General features: G+C 34.7%; 1 protein-coding gene across 1 annotated transcript in view; it reads right to left on the bottom strand.

Moving 5' to 3' along the window:
• Positions 1 to 9,034: 9,034 nt before the first annotated feature.
• Positions 9,035 to 23,160, bottom strand: part of LOC115886937 (RGS domain-containing serine/threonine-protein kinase A-like) — a gene marked incomplete at its 3' end in the record, with an annotated part of 262,190 nt that continues 248,064 nt past the window's right edge. The window contains 3 exon segments of the mRNA XM_030906269.1: positions 9,035 to 9,127; positions 9,129 to 9,183; positions 16,535 to 17,149. Coding sequence (XP_030762129.1) covers positions 9,035 to 9,127; positions 9,129 to 9,183; positions 16,535 to 17,149 — 763 coding nt within the window.

Raw genomic sequence — 23,160 nt, 5'->3', positions numbered from 1 at the left:
TTCTGAAGTAGGGTCAATATTTGGACGAAAATTGTTGTCTGGGAGTTTTTTGACAGAAATTTGATTTAGATGTCAATATTGTAAACACATACTTATAGAGGGCGCCACTTACATATATTTAACTGGTTTGAGAAGTAATAGCTTTTCGTCCGTACCCTAACCATACCAAACCAAATAAATAAAACTACTGAGTAAAAAAATATACATTTACGACATTTCTTACGTAAAAAGGTCTCCTGGTAAAAAAAAATTGGAATCAAATTTATCAATACAATTGATAATCATGACATAAATTAAACATGTTGACTAAATTAGTTATTAGATTGAAATCATAAATTTGAAATGTTTTTGTGCCAAAAGTTCAACAGTAACTGTTCTGTTAACATTTTCTCGAAGAAAAATTTATGATTAATTAAAAAAAAACAAATTTATCATTTCAGTGAAATCAATCTACTCAACATGTTTGTTTTATTTTGTCAAAAACAGGAGGTCTTGTTTGATGACGTTTGATGACGTGTATTGACTACTTCCATTCTAAATATCTTGAAAACGGTTACTCGTAGCGAATCTTACCAAGAGACATTTTTTACGTAAAAAATCACGGAAGTGTAGACTTTTTCACTCATTAGTTTTATACAGGTACGGACGAAGAGTTATTACTCTTCAAAACAGTTAAAACACATGTAGATAGCGCTCACTACAAATAGGAGTCTTATTGATATCAAAATCAAATTTCTCATGTCAAAAAACTCCCAGCTACCAATTTTCATCCAAATATTGACGTTACTTCAGAAATAATTTTCAAAAAATCGAAATAAAAATAAAATTTCTACACCCTGTATCTCCGAAACAAAGAACTTTAGGACATACATCTAAACGAACTTTTTTACTTATTTTTATCTCAAGAATATGCTGCCGAAGTTCTCGGAATACAGTTCGGACCACCCTGTATAAGATTTTGATTCTTATAAACATGGGTAATCCCCTCTACCACTTTTCCCGGATCGTGTGCGCCGTAGCTCACCTATCCTACCTTCCAAAATTGATCGCGACCGGACGACATCAATTTTTGACACGTTTCTTACGTCAAAACTAACTGCCACAGTGACACGCGTCGTACACGGCCAAGTTGGCCTTGGTCCAATCTATCGACATACCAAATTTAATTTACAGTACGTCTGTCCGTTCTGTAGCTACGGGGTATCCGTGAGAGGGGAAACGATATTCTCTCGATGTTTTTCGTAAAAAATTAGACGACACTTCCCATCAATAAAAATTCGACAAATTTACAAGTAGCCAATAAAATGAGTGGGCGGAGCGATTTGCGGTGACGTACTCCTCAAGTCGCGTATAAAATATATTGCTGTTTATTTAAATGTTTTTTGTCCGTATTCCTTTCATAGACACAGATCTAGCAGACGTACTGTAAATTGAACGATTTTTTTCGTCGAGGGCTGTCTTTACCACTTTTCCTGTCACCTGTCGTGTCAAGGCCTTGTTTTTTAATCCCAAGCGCGTGTAAAGAAATTTCACTTCAAAAATTCTAGAGTGGAATCTAAAGATTAGACGGAGAGAGTCAAAAAGTACTTTATTCTGTTTTTTTTCTTGAACATTCCAAAAGTACTTAGTTGAGAATTTTCTTTTATATGTTTTTCGGCATAAATTACTTGATAAGTATGTTGAACCAAAGTTGGACACTGAACACCCCATAAACAACTCCATAAATTAATTAAGACGCGTCGATAATTACGATCCCATTTAAAAAAAACGGGAGAGAAGCCCGAAATCAAAGCTACAAAACAAGACCTTCTATTCCTTAATAAACAAAAAGCGGACCGTCCGTCGTCCAACTTCATTAGCGGGGCCCTATTTGTTCGAGCAGAGGCCGGATTGAGTGAGAGAAACACCGACAAAAGGGATGTATGCAAATTTAATTTCGATCAGGATCACGGCCGGGGTGGAAGAAAGCAGGCGGGAGCGAACAAAAGTCGACAAAAGCCTTCTCTCTCACTCCTACTCTCCTCGACAATTGTGCTGCATATTTTACGTTGGGGCCTTCCCAATCTGCATTCAGCACAACACTTGACTGACTGGCTTTTGCTCTTTTGAAGTCGATCTGAATGGACTGGGGCTCTTGTGCAGGAAAAATCGCGTTCTGCTAGCTATCTTTTACGCATAAGGCAGTTGCCAGACCGTATTAGAATAAGTACATATACGTACAAGGTTTTTGTAAGCTGGAGAAACTGTTTAGGAGGGCTTGCGTAGTTTGGTTTGGTATTATGTACTTATTTGTAGTAGATATTATTAATTAACAATTGTGAGGATATTATAAGGAAACTGAAAGTCGCACGACACTCAATGGAACGAAATATGCTGGGAATAACCAAGAGAGATCGTAAAAGAATAGAATGGATACGACAAAAGACCCATTGATATTATCCAAAGAGGATGTGTGATATTGTGTGATATTATCCAAAGAGGACTCCGCATCGCTGAGAGATGGTGCAGGACTGTCGGGCTGAGTATTAACTCAGATAAAACCGCAGTAGTGCCATTCACCAGAAAGCGAAGTTTGAAAAACTTGACGAGAATCCATCTAGATGGAAAGGAATGCCATCACAGGAAGTGAAATATCTGGGAATAACCCTGGATAGTAAACTTCTCTGCAACAGGCATATTAAGAACATTACCAGCAAAGCCACAAAGGCTCTCATAATATGCAGAAGACTGGCGGGAAATAGGTGGGGCTGCGCCCCTAACATTTTGCGCTGGATGTATACCATGATAGTAAGACCCATGATTACTTATGGAGCAGATGCTTGGTATACAAAACTAGAGCAACGTACATCAAGGCAAAACCTGTGCAAAGTACAGAGACTGGCATGTATCTGCATCACAGGTGCCATGAGAACATGATTAGAACGACAATGATTAGAATGGTTACTGACGGAAACAGTACTGGGAGAATTTTCAGGTCAGGGGCTTGGAACACCCTCAAAAAGAAAATTCCACTTCTCCAACTACCAGTGGATGACATACCAGAATTCTACAACTTTGAGAAACACCTCACTGTAGTATTGAGTAATAAAAGGATTGGAAGAAAGAAAACGCTTTACTCAGCATACAAAAAGACCATATGCATCACGTGGTATACTGATGCTTCCAAAACCAAAGCAGGGACAGGGATAGGAGTATTTGGGCCGAAAACTGAATACTCCGAACCAATAGGCACCTACCCCCAGTATCCCCTTCAGGCAGAAAATTGCGCTATCGAAAGATGTGTACAATTTATCTTAGATAGGAACTATCGAAAATAGGAAGTGCCATCCTATCCGATAGTCAAGCAACACTTAACGCGATCAACCTCAGTAACCATCAATTCGAAGTTGGTCAAAGAATGCCTAGGAGAAGCTCAACAAATTAGGCAAAGAAAATAAAGTCCTCCTACTCTGGGTGCCTGCTCACCAAGGATAGAAGGCAATGAAAAAGCAAATGATCTAGCTAGAAAAGGAGCGAACACTCCACTAACTGGACCAGAACCGTTCTTGTTCTCCAAACGGGAACCAACTGAAAGCGGAACTGAAGAATCTGGAAGACTCCATCCGTAACTTGGAATGGGTGTCCTCCAACGGTCTAAGACACTCGAAAAAGTTCCTTAGAACTTATGACCGAGAAAAATCAAAGGTTTTCCTTGATTTAAGTAAAAACAATCTTCGGATTGTCACGGGGTTTCTAACAGGACACTGTCTCCTCAACAAACACCTCAGTAAACTGAAACTGAACGGCGAATGCAGATTTTGTGGGGAAAATGGGGAAACACCAGAACACCTTATCACTGAGTGCGCCGAGACGACGACCATTCGTGCCATGAACCTTGGTACGTCTGATGCCGAGGATGGAGAGCTGGCCTCTGTGGAGCCGTCTCAGATACTGGATTTTCTTAAAGCCCTGAGACTTTATGATGAGTTATAACTCGTTATAACTCAAGAAAGGGGAACACACAATAGATCTATAAGGTCGCGGTGATTAACTCCCCTCCTAAACATTCTACATTCTACCTTTTTAGTTTCACATAATTTTTAGAATTATCCTGCATTTGTAAAAGATAAAGGAGACTTTTTATAATCATGTATTAATATCACTTAAAATTAAACAAGAATGTTTTTTAACATTGAAAATGTTTCTGTTATCCTATATAAGGGAGCCCAAATCGAATTAAAATGCTACATTTGCCACACCATGACGTCATATACATATACAAGGGTATAGGAAATCTCTGCGCAGCGGCGGCAGTCGGCCAGCGCGCGCAAAAACCATTACATCGCTAATTGTTTATTGATATATCTTTATTAGTTTAAAAGCAAAAAATATGGGGTTTGCTTTGATACCTTGTCAAGACATAAGCGAAACTTTCAAATTGTTTCTTTTTTTCATTTAGACCTTCGTTTTTCGTTAAATGAAAGTTATATTAAAAAAAAATCTCTATTTTTAAACCAAATTTTCGCATGATTGAAATGATTATTCATGTTTAAAGTTTTTTTTTGGTCATAAGCGCTAATGGAAATGTTTTTTTGTAAATAATTATAAAAAATTACTCCCTACGAAGACTTTATTCTGTACTGGATCAAAAAATAAGTATTTGTTTTCTCTATACGGTGGTATTAATATATCGATTTTTGATGATAGTGCCTTTTTACCCTGTTTAATTTTGTACTACTTTCGGAATAAGGGTCCCCATATCATGTACTGTGATGTACTGTACTTCCATCCCTGAAAAATTCAGCTTGTGACACCGAAGTGAGAGGTAACGTCAAAATAAGCTTTAATCTACCTACATCATCATAGGTAGGTGTAGGTACTCTAGGTAAATTCTACCTAGACAGTAGCTGAACTAGCTGACAGTAGTAATTAATTTGTTATCCGATAAGTAGTTGTCATTATATAAGTTTAATCGTCTTATACCTCCTATAACGGTAGGTTTTGGATTTTTCCTGATTGGTTTGTTAAACAAAAATATACTGGGCATATAAATGTCTGTTACAGGTTAATTCGTTAAAGAAATATGTTACACACATATTATTTTAATAATAATAGTATAATAGTAATGGCTATATTATGTTATAACACATTATTGAATTAACAATTGAAAACAGTATTGAATGTACTTATTTTAACCAATGCATTGTTTTGTTTTTTTAATCTCACAAATAAGAAATATTTTATAGTTTTTATTATAAAAAACAGTGATTATACAATTTATTTACACCCCTTACACTGTTTTCTGTAAGGGGTGTAACCAGGAGTATATTTCGTAACCTTTTACGATATAAGAGGGCACAAAGTGTTTTATTACTTAATGCTTAAAATTTAATAATATATTTGTACATAAAATAAAATAGACTAGAAAGTCAATTAATTAATATTGACGTAATTACTAAATAAGTACAAGATTTTTTTTCTAATTATTTTAGTGTATTTTTAGTCACCGAATTATAAAGGAGAGATATCCAACCATTGCATTATTTTACTCACAAATAAATGTTTTATGGTTTTTATTATAAAACAACGATTAATTTATTATACACCCCTTAACCCAAACACTCCAAGGAGGATATTTCGTGACCCCGTATTTAAAGTGGACAAGGTTTATTAGTCAATGTTTTAATTACCCAGCGTCTTTAATAAAAATCTAATGTAATTTTTCATAGAAATGATCTGACATGAAAAGCAAATTTTATCAAAAAACTTTTTGATTATCTACAAGGAGTAAACCGCTGACAAATGTCTGTATACTAATGCCAAAGTAATGCCAAAAATACAAATTAAATACCAAATTTCTCATATAATGCCCCACTAATGCCAAGCTGATTCCAATATAATACCACTAATACCACGAATAATATGTAACACATTTGTTTCACGAATTAACCTGTAACAATACTGGTAGGTACGTGCACAGATTTTTTCCTAGGTAACTTAAAAGTCGTTAAAAAGTCTAATTATATTTAAAGAAGATATAATTCCAACAAATTACATTATAAGGCCAATAATGCACAAGTAATACCATTAAAATTTTAGCGTTTTTAACTTGTGTAACATATTTCTTTAACGAATTAACCTGTAACAATAGTGGTAGGTACGCGCACAGATTTTTTCGCTAGGTAACTTATTAAGTCGTTAAACAGGCCTATAAAAGCTATAACAACATAGGTAACTAATATTTATAATTTAATTCGAGTTTTAATCTCAAATAATAAATGTTTTTACTGGTGTATTTCTGAAGTGTTCATTATTAAAAGTAGATATTCTTCAAGTTATGCGAAGTAATAAGTAATGTTTCCGGTGAGACCGCGTATATGTCACCGGATTCTGGTTAGTATAAAGACTTTTTCTATAGAAAGAGTTTTTTCTATATTTTCCTTTCAAAATAAGACTAATTTCTTCTTATTCTTTTAAATATTACAGTGTTTCTTTTTCCTAAAATGTTATACTTAATTTTCGCTTAAAATTAAAAAATCACAAATGGAGGAAAATATACGTTATTGAATAAAGTTTATACAAATCACTTTACCATAACAAAAAAGTAAAAACATGTCATGGCGGAAGATATTCAGGTGGCATTTCACACATTTATCTATTAAAATCGAGATTAAAATAATAAACTTGCGTAACATGTTATACACGAGATAGAAAGTTTCAGAATCGATTAATACGCAATACGCTACGCAGTCAACTTATTCCTATGCGCGGATGAGCGTCTTCAAGACTCTTCCTTCGGCCAGGGTCACGACGCCGCCGAAGAGGAATCGGCCTACGTTTGGCTAAACAGGCTGGACACGGTGGAGTACGATATTGGCGAGTCTGAATATTTATAAAAATTTGCAAAGTAAAATATGTTGGAAAAATAATTAGTCCATACATATATAAAAGCTCAAAGGGTTTTTTTGTTGCATCCATCCCGCCGAAAGCGCTTTACCAATCTTGATGATTCTTTTTTTAAATGAAAGGTATATATGTGTAGATTTGTTATGAAGTATTTTTATAGTGCTTAATGGCTATTTCTTTGTGTAAAACGACTAAATACTAAAACATACCTGAAAACACCTACACACAATACCTCCAGAAATAAATTAGTTGTCATTGTCAGTGGTGTGTCAGTTAGATTATATATTACGTTTTTAGATATTTTAGAGTGAGTTGATGCCGCCAGCTTTAGATACATAAATATTAGCACAAAGGTTCGTTTAAACGACATTAGTGAATTAGCTACACAAAGCGATTTTAGGAAATTCATCCTCTTAGAGAGTAAAATTATCTCGGAACAGTTTGTTGTATGAAAATTCCTTACTATTTCGTCTAGAAGAATGAAATCCTACAAAAAGAATTAGAAGAAATTTTTGAAATTCATCAACCAAATGGGTAAAGTTAGTAAAAATTTATATAAAACTTGGTGACGTCTGGATTATACACATAAAAATTGGCACAAAGGTAAAGCGAATTTATGAAATTTATACCCTTAGGGAGTAAAATAGGGAATGAAAGTTTGCTGTACGAAAATGCAATACTATAACATTATAAACCAGACAGTATAAAATTTTATACAAGGGTTTATTTAGTGACATCATAAGGAAATATATCTTCCTCAATTATCCTTCAAAGAATAAAAAATAACCTATAAAGAGAGTATTAGTGCTCTTAATAAATAAAAAAAAGATGAAAAATAAAAAACATCTATATGTTCACTAGCTCTCTATAAAGAAGTAAAAAATCATTTAAATCAATGCATAAACGATTCGAGGTGTAACGCGAACGTAGTTGCGAGAAAAAGCTAGTAATTTATTAAATTATTTTATTTAACTCATTAATTTTCATTGAAAAGGAATTTTTGTAATTCGCCACTATATTAGTTAAAAACTAAGAAACTCATATCAAATTTAAGTTTTGCGATTTTGACTTATACTTTTTATAAAATCTGAACACATTTTAAAAGAAAAAAAGTTTTTGATAATATTTGTGTAGATTGACTACAAGTTGTATAACATAAATTTCTACGACCGGTCTACCTAGTAGTCTGCAGCATCGCCTTTGGTGCAAACGTGGGCCTGTTAATCTGTGACGTGACGCACAATAGCCAAGAAAAACAGAAGCGTGGCTAAGAATTTAGTAATTTAAAAAAAAGTCTTTTAGATACAGTAGTAGGTATTAAAAAAGTTTTGTGTTTAAATGGGGTTTGCCTTTAACAGTTAAAAAATTATATCGTATTATTAAAGTGTAACTTTCCGTAAGAATTCTTTATCTGTCATTGATCATGATCTGTCATCATGTTAACCTGATGTTTTTATATTATTTTGTTTTTTTCGAGGTTTTTGCTTGCTTGTTTTACGGATAGGTGCGATCGCATAATTATTATTGATAATGTTTTATTTAATGTTAACACTACTACTTTTCAGTGAATCTTTTAAATCTGTTGTTTTTTGTTAAGTTCGTTATTTAAACATATGTATGTAATACACTCATATTAACACTAATCATATTTTTACGTTTTATTCATCATTTTCAATGCCTCCCCGCTTGCATCTTTGTAAAGGACTGTGAATTTTTTTGCATTTTATAGAAATGATGGAGGTAAAAGTTAAAATAAAAATTCATAAATTGTTTTTCTATACTTGTTGGAAAATTAATATTCATTTAAATATTCTTGTTTTAACCTGAATATAAGACAACATCTCATTATTTTATTTATAATAAAAATATATTCTGACATATGACGAATGCATAGTGTTCTTTTTTAACTGATTATAAAAATAGAGCAAACATATAAAATTCTCAGTTGTTTATTCACTTCTGTTTATAGGTGAGATTGAATTCAAAATACCCGATCTTTGTTAATTTATTAATATTTATTCAAATACTTGATATTAATAGGATGTCAATAACAAATGTTTATATTCTAAAAAAATGAAAATATTGATGTAGTTTACTTGATCTATCGGATATTTATATACATAATAATATGATATAGGTATGTTCTTACCTTATTAGCTTCTTGCTGTTGTTGCTGTTGTATCAACAACTGTTCTCTGGCTAGTTGAAGTTGAAGTATCAGTTCTGATAAAGTTCGTTCTTTTTTCCATAGGATTGTCGCCAGGTATCGCCTGCTGAATAACAGCTGACTCAATATCCCTGAAAGGAAAGACAAAATTAAAGTTTTTTTGCATTCACAAAGCGTTTTTCGTTTTCCTAAAAGTTTACCTTTCTCATGACCTTTCATAGATCCGGCACCGCTTTTCATAACTGCAAATTAATTTGCAATATAAAAGTTTCGCTCATCAACTCAAACATAGGTACCTATGAGAGGACACTGCCAGAGAGCTACATGGAGGGTTCAGTCTCCCAGTTACTAGACTTTCTGAGAAGGATAGGACTGGAGAATCTAACCTAAGGATCAGAAGAGGACCGCAATAGATCTGCAAAGGTCGCAGTAGATCAGACCAATAGCCACCTCGAAGAATTTAATCTAATCTAACATTCAAGTATTATGGGATTCAAAGCATCATGACCTAATTAATGCAAAAACATTTCAATACCTCCGTATATACGTACATCTCAAAAAAAAACGCGGGCATCTAAAAAAAAGGATTTCAAAATTAAATTGAGGACATTTTTAAGTGAAAATGCGTTCTACTCGCAAGACGAGTATCTTTCTTTCAATTTCTCTAGCTAAGACATATTTTAATGTGTTTGTGCTTTGTGAATGTTAATGTGTAAATTTTAACTGTAGTGTTCTATTTGTATTATATATCTATGACATATTTATTTCATTTTACACTGTATCTTGCAATGCTTGATAACATTGACGATTGTAAATGTTAATGATAATTTAACATGAATAAAGAATTAAAATTAGAATTAGAATTCATATATTTAGACTCTTTTAAAGGCAAGAAAGAACACGTTCAGATGCCATCTCCATCCAAAGCTAAGAAGCGCCAAAGATACTCGGAAGTAAATTCTAGACTAGTGTGGGCTTGTAGGTGTATTCTAAATACATTGGGTGAGCATTGTAATGTTACGTTATCCTGAATACCGGTGTACGAGGGTCATAAGGGAAACAAAAAAGCAGTTAAAATGGTCAAACTCATCAATGCCATTTATAGGCCTAGAACTCATCTACGGCGCTGCAAAAGCTGTAATAAGAATTGCCACAAAACAATGGCTGGCTAACAAATCTCTACAATGGTGGAGAAGTTCACCAGTGCAGAGACGAAAGTTCAGAGTGCGAAAAAGTTCAGAGTAGAACATTCGCCAAAATTCACGGCAGACCTGGTAAGCAAAGACAGAAATACTACCAAAGCTGTAATGAGTCCTCAAACAGAGTAAGTTTTTGAGTAAGCCATTGACAAAAAACTATGGAGGGTTCAAGGGATAGGACTGAGAATGTAACCTAGAGATTAAAAGATGACCATGATATATATGAAAAGCCTGCAGTGCAGCAGACCCAATGGCCACCTCTAATCAAAAAAATCTATACTCTTTCAAATAAATCCTAATTTATAAAAAAAATACGTTAGATTTTTGCAATTTTACTTGGAATATATACCAAATACTAATCTGCTAACCTTTAACATTTATCCTTATTCGAAAACGGTAGCGTTTAAATTTATATTTAAGCGTTCGAAAGATAGGCCGATCTATAAATACAATGACTGATGAATGGACATTACTATACGTACATACATATACATATGTGTATATTTGAAACTACGCGGCGACGAGGCGGAGTATGATAATGGATATTTGCAAAAAAGTTATGTCACTTATCAATCGTAAAAGTTTACTGGATCACATTTTATGGTCAAGGCGAATTGATAGCGTTAAGTGAGCTTATATTAGTGAGATAACTCAGTGTAATTAGTGGACATTTTAATTTATGTGTGAATCTTAATCAATCCTTTTTACGTATAAGAAATGAGGAAAGAATAATGCATGAAGATTATAATATAACCAAACCAAACCAAACCAAAAACGGAAGAGTAAAATATCTAGAGAATACATGGAGGGTTCAGAAATATCATCAATTCCTTAATATTAGAGAAAGATGCAGAAGAGAAAAAGACATACAAATTCACTGTCATTCTTTTAAATCCTGTTTCTTAGAGAATTTAAAAGAATGGAAGAGAAAAAATGAATGAAGAAGAGAGTTGAAAATAACGATAGCAGATGAAAATATAAGACATTGGATGGAAAGCCGAGGGCTAGAACTAGCTCCTGAAAAGACCTGTGTTTGCAGAATGATTGGCAGAGCAAAACTAGTAAAGATTGTGGAGGCCAACATACTGGGAGTGCAAGTGCCAATTAAGGTTGAAATTAAATATCTGGGCTTCTGGCTAGACCTAAATGGCACCTTTGTCTACTAACACTCAGACAAAGCCAAAAAATGCAGCGGAGAGTGCAAGATCTAACTGGGCCCGTGCCGCGCGACGGTGGCGCCGGCGATAGGGAACTCAGGATGCTGGCAACTGGAGTTGCTGGAAATCTACACTGCGACTGCATGGACCGAAACCGCTCTAAATCTAGCAAAGAATGTTGATTAAATGTATCCTGCTTACATACAGGACAGTGTCCATAGAAGCACTATAAGTGCTTGCTGGGACAATGCCTCTAGATCCACAAGCTAAATACAGGAGTGAATCTTACGGACTGGAAAACCGTGCTATCAGGACAAAAAAAGAAAAATTTCTGGAGCTGAGGAATAGAAGATGGCAAAACAGCGATCAGGGCAACTGGATTCGGCGCTAGATACCCGACCTGATACCATGGTTACAAAGAGGGAGTTTAAAAAAATCCTGTTTTTAAACCTCATTATCTCAATGGAATTGCACTGAAAAACATCAGAAACTGCCTCAACTCAGCTAGTCAAACTGCGACTGAAAAAAACCTCAGAAACACCAGAACACTTTATCACTGAGTGCGCCGAAACGACAACCATTCATGCCATAAACTTTGGCGCAACTGATATCGGAGAGGAGAACTATCCTCTGTATAACCATCTCAGATACTGGCTTTCAATGGAGGTCATCCTAAACCTAACACCACTGCATATTGTCGTCGGTAGTTATGCCAATTCGACAATGATTAGAATGGTCATTGATGGAAACAGTACTGGGAAAATTTTCAGGTCAGGTACTTGGAACACCCTCAAAAAGAAAATTTCACTTCTCCAACTCCCAGTGGATGATATACAAAGAATTTACAATTTTGAGAAACACCTCACTGCAGTATTAAATATTAAAAAGGATTGGAAGGAAGAAACGTTTGCAAGTCAGTATGTAAAAGACCATACCATAACGTGGTATACTGATGCTTCCAAAACGAAAGCAGGGACAAGGATAGGAGTATTTGGGCCAAAAACTAAATACTTCGAATCAATGGGCACCTCCCCAAGCATCCTTCAGGCAGAAATCTATGCTATCGAAAGATGCGTACAATTTATCTTAGATAGCAACTACCGGGAACAGGAAATAGCCATAATATCCGATAGTCAAGCAGTAAACGCGATCAACTTAGTAACCATCAATTCGAAGTTGGTCAAAGAATGCCTAGAGAAGCTCAACAAATTAGGCAAAGAAAATAAAGTCATCCTACTTTGAGCGCCCGCTCACCAAGGGATAGAAGGCAATGAAAAGCAAATGATTTAGACAGAAAAGGAACCAACACTCCACTAACTGGACCAGAACCGTTCTGTTTTCCAAGCGGGAACCAACTGAAAGCGGAACTGAAGATCCTGGAAGACTCCATCCGTAACATGGAATGGGTGTCCTCCAATGGTCTAAGACAATCGAAAAATTTCCTCTGAATTTACGACCGAGAAAAATCAAAGGTTTTCCTTGATTTAAGTAAAAATAATCTTCGGATTGTCAAGGGGTTTCTAACAGGACACGTCTCCTTAACTAACACCTCAGTAGGCTGAAACTGAGAAACAACGGCGAATGCAGATTCTGTGGGGAAAATGGGGAAACACTAGAACACCTTATCACTGAGTGTGCCGAGACGACGGCCGTTCGTGCCATGAACTTTGGTACGGCTGATGTTGAGGATGGAGAACTGGTCTCCGTGGAGCCGTCTCAGATACCGGCTTTTGTTAAAGCCCTGTATGATGTGTTATAACTCGTTATAACTCAAGAAAGGAGAACACACAATAGATCTGTAAGGTCGCGGTGGTTAACTCCCCTCTTAAACATTCTATGCTCTATTATCTATTAAGATAAATCTTTCTTAGTTTTTAACTAAATATATTACACTGAAATAACTTAGTGGCACAATATAGTTTTATTCTAACATTTGATTTATAATAGCAGTAATTCGTGCAGAGATAAATCACATTATTCCAATAGGTACTTCTTCTGAACGATGATTTTGTGAAAGGTACTTCCAGATTCCGCGAATACCCATTTCGTAGCGATTCACTCTATCCACGTTTCAGTTCTCACGGAAAAGGACAGACAGATGCATTCGTTACCAAGAACCTTATAAAACGAACGCGTAGCAAAACATAAAATATACACCGTATATAGCTTCATAAAAATGAGATTTCAAGATTAAACTGCATCGTGACATTAAAAGTCGTCGGTGCTGCGGGAAAAAGAAGATGCATATTTAAATTATGCCACAATATTTGATTGCTTTGAGGAAATCTGCTTAGTAATAAAAATTACTTCGTGCCTTTATAGACCGTCCCCGCATCTCGCCGATTTTACATAATTCAAAATTTTATAGTCTAATAACGTCAAAAGTTTTCGCTGGAAATACTAATCATATGGGATATAATTTGGATTTTTATTATGAAGTTGATAGGCGACGTCTTGAGAGAACGGTTTGATTTTAAGCACTATTCACATAAATTGGATTTTGATCAAAGAAAATGTAATTCGGGCTTTTTTAAATTATACTCGATGCAACTTTGTTTTTTGTTTCTTCTTTAGGCTTTAACTTTTTAATCGATGTTCTATCCAATCTGTTTTTTGTTATAAGTCATAATTTTTTTAACTTCGTTTAATGTTTATGATGGAATGGATATCTTTCGATTACACTTAAATTCTAAACCTGTTATAATTGCATAATTTTTCAAAATGATGATGATAAAATGAATGGGTTTAAAAAACACGACATTTTTGGAAACATTCAAAAAAAGTCTTTGATCTTGGACTGGAAAACTAACCAGAAATTATAAACTCAATAAACACCTCCATACTATGCTATTGCCAGGATCTCGTGGATCAGAGTAGTCCATCCAGGTGAAAGCCGACTTACATTGGTAAATTAATACAAGTGACATCAAAAACTTTCTTAAAAAGTTAGGTTAGCGGATATCTTAGATGTTCAACATGCGTCTAGGAGGAAAATAATGTAGCTTTTTGGACTGCACTCCCTGCACCGAAAAAATATAATGACACAAGAAGAAGCGATGAAGATAAGTGTATTGTGTATTTCAACATCAAAAACTTTGTTTTCAGGATTATAAAGTAATAAAATTATACCATAGATAGTGATGGAAGAGACTAGTCTTGCTCTTGAGGTCTTGACGAAAGAACAAAATCAAGACTAGAGTTAGATCACTAAAAAAATGACCGACCAGTGCAAGATTTACGAGGGACGAAAAAATAACATGCCGTTTTGTGGTTTTGGAATAACGAAATTTTTATTTGTTAACCTCTCTCTCTCCCTTCTAAACTTTATAAATAAAAAAGAATAAAAAAGATTTCTTCGAAACTATTGCCAATGAATTATATAATATTTTATCGAAACATACGTAATATTGCTGTATATTAGTTAGAGCGCTCATGTTTTTAAACTATTCAAATAAATAAATATGTTATAAAAATTACTTATTGGGTTTGTGTTAAGGTTTTTTTTCTTATCTATACTAATATATAAAATCCTTAAGTGACTGACATACTGATTAATCACGATCCTGCTCAAACCACTCAACGTAAGAAGCTCAATTTTGGCATACAGGTTGATTCTAGGGTATAGAGGTTCGATAAGAAGGGATTTTTCGAAATTCCAGTTACAAGGGGGAGAAACCACCCTTCAAATATTAAAATATTTTTTATTTAAAAAACGGCCAAGTTCCCGAAAAAACGCTTAAACACGTATATTTTATTTTGTTTTTATACATATTTTAAAATTTTTTAAAAATGTATACAGGGTGTTTCAAAAAATCTGGCCATTGATTAATCACGATCCTGCTTAAAGCGCTTGACGTAAAAAGCTGATTTTTGGAAAACAGATTGACTTTAGGGTGTAGAGGTTCGATAAGAAGGGATTTTTGAAACTCGAATTCTAAGGGGGTGAAACTATCCCTCAAATATTAAAATATTTTTTATTTAAAAACCGGTGAGTTTTTCGGAAAAACTCTTAAACACATATATTTTATTTTGTTGTTTTACATATTTTAAGATTTTTTATAAATTTAACTTTTTTGACTGTTAAGAATCAAATGGTATCATCATATCTGAAACGTATCAGTCTTTGAAAAAGCTAGTTGCGAGAGCGCCGAAGGCAGGATTACTAAATCCCGCTTAAGATGGGCTGGTCACGTATGCAGGATGCAAGAAAATCTCTTTTTTACAGTGAGTTTGTCGACGGTTAGAGGAAACCGGGTGAACAACTCAAAAGTCAAAAGGTACAAGGATATTTTCCGTGAAATCTTGAAGGGGATAAGCAACAACAGAACAACAGAATCAATGGGAGGAAGCAGCGCACAATAGAACGCAATGAGGCAGAATTGTAAATTCAGTTAACAACGACAACCAAACAGTAAAGAGGCAACAAAGTAATGAAATTTTTGAATGTCCGAAGTGCAGAAGGGAGAAAACATCACGTATCGGGTTTTCAAGTCACAGTAAAGCTTCATTCAAAACTTCGTAATTAGTGGAATAAATTAGCGGTTTTAATTAGCATAGAAGTTTGTTCCACTAATGTCAATCTAAGCATTTAGAACGTCAAAATTAGTGGTAGTAATTTTCAATTAGTAGAAAAAGTTAACAAACTTTTAACTTTTCCACTAATTATGCTTCAAAATTTGCGAGGAATGTCATTTTGGCCTTTAATTGTCAACCGTCAAGAGAAATTGTAGTTAGAAATCAAAAGTTTAATGTTTTATAAGCTAGATATTAGGCTCTCTCTATGGATTCAACTGACTACCGCAAGCGGTTGCTAGGATATTCTATTAATTTTAATTGTGTTTTTAGACATTGTGAATAATCGTAAAATAAAAAGTATAAAGTTTAATTGAAACTACTAATTTATTCCACTTATTGCGAGGTTCTGAATGAAGCTAAAAGCTCATGAAAGAAAACGCTTTGCGTAATCTTCTGATGCGTGTCAAATACTCGTCAGCAAGTAATGACAGAAAGGAAGTAAGTAATCGTATAGTATATCTTGCCAAAATCAAATGATCGATGAATGGAATTATTGACTTTGTTAATGTCAAAATGTTAAATAAAACTAAATATGTTGAGCGATTACTTACGAATTATGTGAATTCGGCGTCGACGAAGGCGTCGGTCTTCGTTCCTCCTTCACCGAGTTCGTCGTGATCTTCGACGTCAACCGTTTCAGCACGTCATCCATCGACCTCCTCAACGGATGCAAGGAACTGTTGTTGTTCATTAAACTATTGTTATTGTTATTATAGTGAAAATTCGTTTTAACGTCCGAATTGGGCGAACTGCACTCCGACGAGTTCCGCCGCCGCTCCAGCTCCTCGTTGTGCAGAGACAGGGCGGATATGCACGGCGACACCGACGTCATCATCGAGTTGTTGCAATTGTTTTCACCCGCAACTCCAGATATCTTGGCCGTCTTCGATGGAATATGATCGTCGTCCAGTCCGTCGTCTATGTCGCTGCCACAACCGCTTGGCGATGACGATTCCGACAATTTGTAGAATGTATTCGAGGGGTTCACCATGGTATTGGTATCTTCTTCGCAAATGTCGCTCAGGTTGTTACTGCTGGTGTCGTCGAGATCGGTCAGACCCCCGCCGTCGCTGCCGCTGCCCATGTGCGTCTGGATAGGGGGGGCGTCGCTGGGGCTGCCGTCATGAAGTTTCGTTGGCGGAGACTTTCTCTTCGAAGACATATTTCTGGAAAGAAAGCGCGTAATTAGTTTAATAGGTCTCGGCGTAAAAGTAAACAAGCATCAATAACGATCCTAAATTGTCAATTAAAATTAGCGATTAAATAATTCATGAAATGTCATTTTCATTTTCAAAGGTATTCGTCTACCAACCTAAAGGGTATTAGTTCGAATCCTGTAGCCCGAACTCCATCAGCTGACTATTCTTAATAAAATACAAAGATTGTGTGTATGTGCGATATGTTTGAAAAACTTTATTTTGAAATGTTGAAAAAGTTAACACATTAAAAATTAATAAATAATTTGTTTCACTTTCACAAAATTTGTATCAAAATTACCGTCTGATGATTCCAATGATCCATGTGCCAAATTTGGTTCCAATCGACCCATAATTAAGAAATTTTTTTATGATTTCGCCTATTTGGGGGTATCGGTTCGAAACGTCGAGGGCGTCATCCTGTAGCCCGTCCCAAATTATGCTGAAATCGACCCACATCTTTCTTCAATATCAAAAATACATTCCGAGTTTCAGCCCCCTAGCTCAAATAGAGCCCGAGTTACGACGCTCCAAAGGCCTATCTCAACTTTCTCATTGACCACTTTTTCGATCGTTACCACTTTTCGTGACCCTAAGAAAGCCCGAGTGGTCCACAGTTAGAACTCCAAAATAACAAAAATTTACTTTAAAAAACAGATTTTTATTCAAGATGCAAACTCGTCACAAAAGTACAGACATTAATAACAATGTTATCTAAAAAATCTATACACCAAGGTTACTTTTTCAGATATCGGTGTTTAAAAGTAACCCACATTTGTGAAAACTTGAAACTTTAACTTTGATTTAAAGTTAATTGACACGGTCAAAGTATACTTGGATGAAATATAGTATTTCCGAAGAAAATTAGAAGTACTGAGACTTTTAATTTCCTTGCCCCAACGATGCCGACAAAAAAGAAAGAAGATTCCCAGTCTATTCCAACTGATTTCGGATAAACCCACTTTTAGACACTGTTTATTTTTAGAATTAACTACCCATATATACCAAAGTTTGCAGAACAAGAATTCTGTAAACTTTGTATATATTACGCTCAATAGACGAATTCGGGCAATGCCCGAGAAAAATACGCAAATCTAGTTTTGAGCAAGGAATATTTCCCAAACCCGAAAAATTAATTTTATTGGATTATTTTTTTTTGTTTAGTGTGATTTGATTGCATTGGTTTCACTCTTTTTAGTTTAGTTATTTGGCGAGTTGGTTAGCGTGGTTATTTGGAGGGTGTTAATTCATTGGTTAGTTGTTTTTTTGGGTTTGGGAAATATTCCTATTTTCTGTATGACCAAGAGCAACAGTCTCGTTCGAAAATATTTTGGTATTGTTTCATGAAGTATCGTAAAGATACACATAAACTTCTTACAGTTTTTAAGAAATAATATGAAATAAGTCAGATGATATTTAGAGATAGCATAGAAAGCACAAACTAAGGTATATATTCTTAAACAAATAACCACCGTCAAAATCATCTACCGGAAGAAAATTCACTGTCTGACCTGCTCAAAACAATAGATATTTTATTATATTTAGAAGAAAACATTTTTTTATCAAAAATTTCAAGGGAAATAAAATAATGACACTACGAAATACATATGATTGAATTTGCACCATCTCTGGAGCGCAGAGTTTGCCTATTAATTATTAATTCTAAATGTGGTCGGGAACCGTCTCGACCACTCTATTTTCCAGGTCCTATCGGAAATTGAGATGCAAATCGCCATGGACAAGGACCGTCTGTATGTTCCTTAGCTACTAAAATTATTCACGGTAAAATGTGGTCACTTTCCATCTTCCTTAATTGAAATGTGGAAGTGGGAGTGCACAACCTGCACGGAGGACGGTGAACGACTTCGACAACGACGGCGACTTTCTATTTAATTTGGTTGGAGATTAGACGCCGTTTCTACTTCGACGTATCGCAATTAGCTTCTATAAATTGGGCACGTCAACTATTTTTACGTGGCGCTAATGAAGAAAATAACCGTTTTTTAATAATTCTTCCTACATACTTAAAACTGTACTTTTCTAATCAAGCTAATTAAAGACCGATCTATTACACCAATTACAGAGAGTTCAATTATTATTATGAAAATGTTTTAGCGATTTCTAGAATTTTTTGCTAAAATTTATGAATACAGGGTGTCCCAGAAATAAGTGCAAATATTTTAACTGGGAGTATAGTTCAATCCCAGAAACACGCCTGTGAGGTTCTTTTCGCGAAAACACAATTTTGAAAATTTGGAATTTTTTGAAAATAATTTTGTATTTTTTTTAGTTTTTAGTTAAAAAATATAAATTCTTGATAATATGGCAACATAGGTAGTAGATTAAATTTATAAGAAAGAAACTCCAGAAATGATCCAGTGGTTCCCAAAATTTTAGCAAAAAATATTTTTTTGTAGATTTTCAAAGTAAAATAACTCCGTTATTTTGGCCTTATTTGAAAAACGGTAAAGAGAAAATATGTTTCTTTTATCGAGATCTACCACCCCTTAAAATACTTGCACTTATTTCATGGACATTCTGTATATAAATATACAGGGCGTCCCAGAAATAAGTGCCACTATTTTAAGGGGTGGTAGGTCTGGTCAAAAGAAGCACATTTTCTCGTTACCATTTTTTAATTAAATTGATAATAACCGAGTTATTTAACTTTTAAAATATAAAAAAATAATGGCAACATTTTGAGAACCTCCGGCAGATATAGCCAACTATCATGGAATTATTCGGATCTCAGGTAATTCGACGCCCTGTGTTGCCACATGGTCAAGAAAGTATATAAAAATAAATCAGAAGATCACACCACCTGAGGAGTTTGGCAGAGATGCATTACATTTTTAAGATGGTGTTGTTACCTGAGAAACTTACCTAATACATTACAAAAATTTCAAGTGAAACTTTTTGTTTTACTTGTATATATGCTGTTATAATAACTGCTAAAATAACAGTCTCGATTTCAAACACATTATTTTCATATAGGCTACATCATAATTTGAACCACTGATTTACAAAACATCTTGAAAAGCGCCCCCTACTTTCAATATATTTCTTATTGATTAAATGTTGAGAATTAGAATTATTTTTAATCTAAGAAAATACATGATTCACTCAACAATTTCAAATACATATTTTATTTGTTCGCTATCTATTCCATCGACAATGGCTGCAGCCCAAACGTTCGCCAAGAAAAAGGTTACTATATTAAAGAGGTTGCCTCGTAACTTTTAGGCCAATAGGAGCAAAGCGGCAACTATGTCACAGGTATGCTACAGAATGTATAAAATCATAGATAAAAGAATAAAAAATTAAAAGCAAAAGAGATAAATGGGCAATGTAATTAAAAAGAAACATCACACAATTGAAAACTATGCACGACACAATGAATATCGATTCGGAAATGCACTGTCGGACTATCGGCAGTTTTTATCCCTTTATCTATGAGCAGTAATGGCGGATCGAGTTACGAGACAATCTTATCTTTTAATAACCTTGCACCAAGAGCACCACGTGCCAACCAGAATTGCCAACACTGAAAGATGGATGGATACCCGCTATATTCGTATATTAGAAACTGCTAGAATCCGCTGAAAATTGCTGTGAATTTATAATTATAAAAATATGTAGAATGTGGATAACATAGTAGGTGGCAACATTGCAAGGTTTAGATACACCGTAAAGAAGTCTCATGTAAATAAACAAGTGGCACTAAAAAGCTTTTAAAATTTTCAACAATGTTTTTTTCGCAAAAAAATACATAGGCGTGTTTCTGGGGTCGTACCACTTAAAATGCTTGCTTTTATTTCTGAAACACCCTGTATAACGCGTCAAGACCATTCTATAAAAAAGAGTCCGTGATTTTTTACCGCCCCATCTGCGTCCGTTATTGGTTGCCTCAAAATCTGGTCACTTTAACAATAGCTATTTTCATTATCAAATCCATTCTGCGAACATACATGTAAGGACTTTGACCGTTATCAAACACTTAACAATAAAAAAAATCTATTGGTCCAAAAGCATCTCGGCACTGGCGCCACGTTCGCAATTAATTAAATAATCAAACACTCAGCCATTCGGATGTGTGTGTACAATTAACCGATAACGATTTCCTTAACAATTCACGAAAACGCGCATAACTTTTGACTATGAACTCTGGAGAGAACAATAAACAATATCGTCGGCCGAGACATTTTTCGGGGTCACCGTTTATCGGTAACCGAAATACTTTTCGACGAATAAAGTTACAACAAAGTCGAACTAGATGCGTGATTTACATGATTTCATTTGATTATTGTTTTATCAATAATTATTCCTTAGTGAATGCCATTATATAATATTTAAAAACGAGAAATAATTAAGCAGCGTCCATAAATTACGTGAATTTAGCCTCGTCGCTCCACTATGTTTTTACCCTGAGATTCAATCGCAACGATTTTAAAATCGCAATCGCAACCTGCGTTTGGCCCTCATAGGAAACTGCAATTGCGATGTCTTCTATTTGCGAGTTTCAATTTAGACAACCAGTAATACTACAGCTGCAATTTACGACTTTGTTGCGATTTGCGATATTGGTGCGAATGTAATTTTGTTGTCTATTGAACCATTTTATAGTTAACTGCGATTGAATTTTCCCTCTTATATTATTGATATTATTTATTTATAGAGAAGGTATTATTCATTATAAGGTGTTTCTCAAGAGTCACCTCCTATAACTCCTTTAATTTTTCTGATAAAAAAAAATGAGGTTTAGTATGTTAGTATTCGACATAAATTAGGATTGTTGACGTATTCAATTGTTTTCAGTCACTTCCTGTTTCACCGGAAGTAAATATAACTTTTGATTTTTAAATGACAAACTCGGTGTTTGAATGGCATATCATATGGTATATCATCAACTTTTGACATTTTCACTTAGAAAAAATCGTATTTTAAATTTCATCTAGAATGTCATGGCTGAGTTAATAACACTAATTTTAATCAAGATGCCTTGGAAAATAGATTTGATCGTCTATTGTTTTTCGCTGTCCTGTCCAGTTAAAATATTCCCAAATCGTCTTTTTCATCATATCTCAGTTTTTCAAATGAAACGAGGACGGCTCGTTGGCATATTTAGAAAAAACATTTTTTATGAATAATTTGGTTTGGTAAATATTAAAATCGCAATAGCAGGTTACAGTCGCTGCGATTTAAATTAACAGTGATAACGTTAAATACCATTACTGCCATTACTGGCTGACGAGTATTTGACACGCTTCAGAAGATGGTTAAGCGAGGCGTTTTCTTTCGTGATGTTATCCCTCTTCAGCACTCCGGACATTCAAAAATTCTCATCAATTTTTTGTCTCGTTACTTTTTGTTTGTCATAGTTAACTGAGTTTACAATTCTTCTCCATTGTGTTCTATTATGCGCTGCTTCCTCCCACTGATATACATGCTTATCTCCTTTAAGTTTTCATGGAAAATATCCTTGTACCTTTTGAGTTGCCCACCCAGTTTCCTCTTACCCTCTACAACCTCACCGCAAAGAAGAGATTTCGGTAGGCGGTTTTCTTGTATCCTACATACATGACCAGCCCATCTTAAGCGGGATTTAGTAATTATGACTTCAGCGCTCTCGCAACTAGCTTTTTCAAGGACCGATACGTTCGAGACATGGGGGTGCCGTTTGATTAATTAACACTTGTTACGGTGTCTCTGTGAGCCTTAATCTCATCCCACATCTTTTAAAATTTGTGTTTTGAATTTAAATGCGTTGGATTTATTTAAAAACATAATTTGCTTTATTATTTTTATTAAGACTAGCAAATAATATTTGAGATGGTTAAGATCGTAATCTAAAATTACAGTGATATCATATCAATACCTAAATGGGAACTACTAAAATTAATAGAGAACATTCATTCTAATTCCATGTCCATTGAGACTAGTGCACGGATCCTAGAATGACTTTTGGTACTAACATATCCATC

This window comes from Sitophilus oryzae, unplaced genomic scaffold (assembly GCF_002938485.1).
Source record: "Sitophilus oryzae breed Bouriz unplaced genomic scaffold, Soryzae_2.0 scaffold_535_pilon_pilon, whole genome shotgun sequence".
Classification (NCBI taxonomy): domain Eukaryota; kingdom Metazoa; phylum Arthropoda; class Insecta; order Coleoptera; family Curculionidae; genus Sitophilus; species Sitophilus oryzae.
The sequence above is the reverse complement of the archived record's forward strand: the minus strand, read 5'-3'. Positions and strand labels throughout refer to the sequence as shown.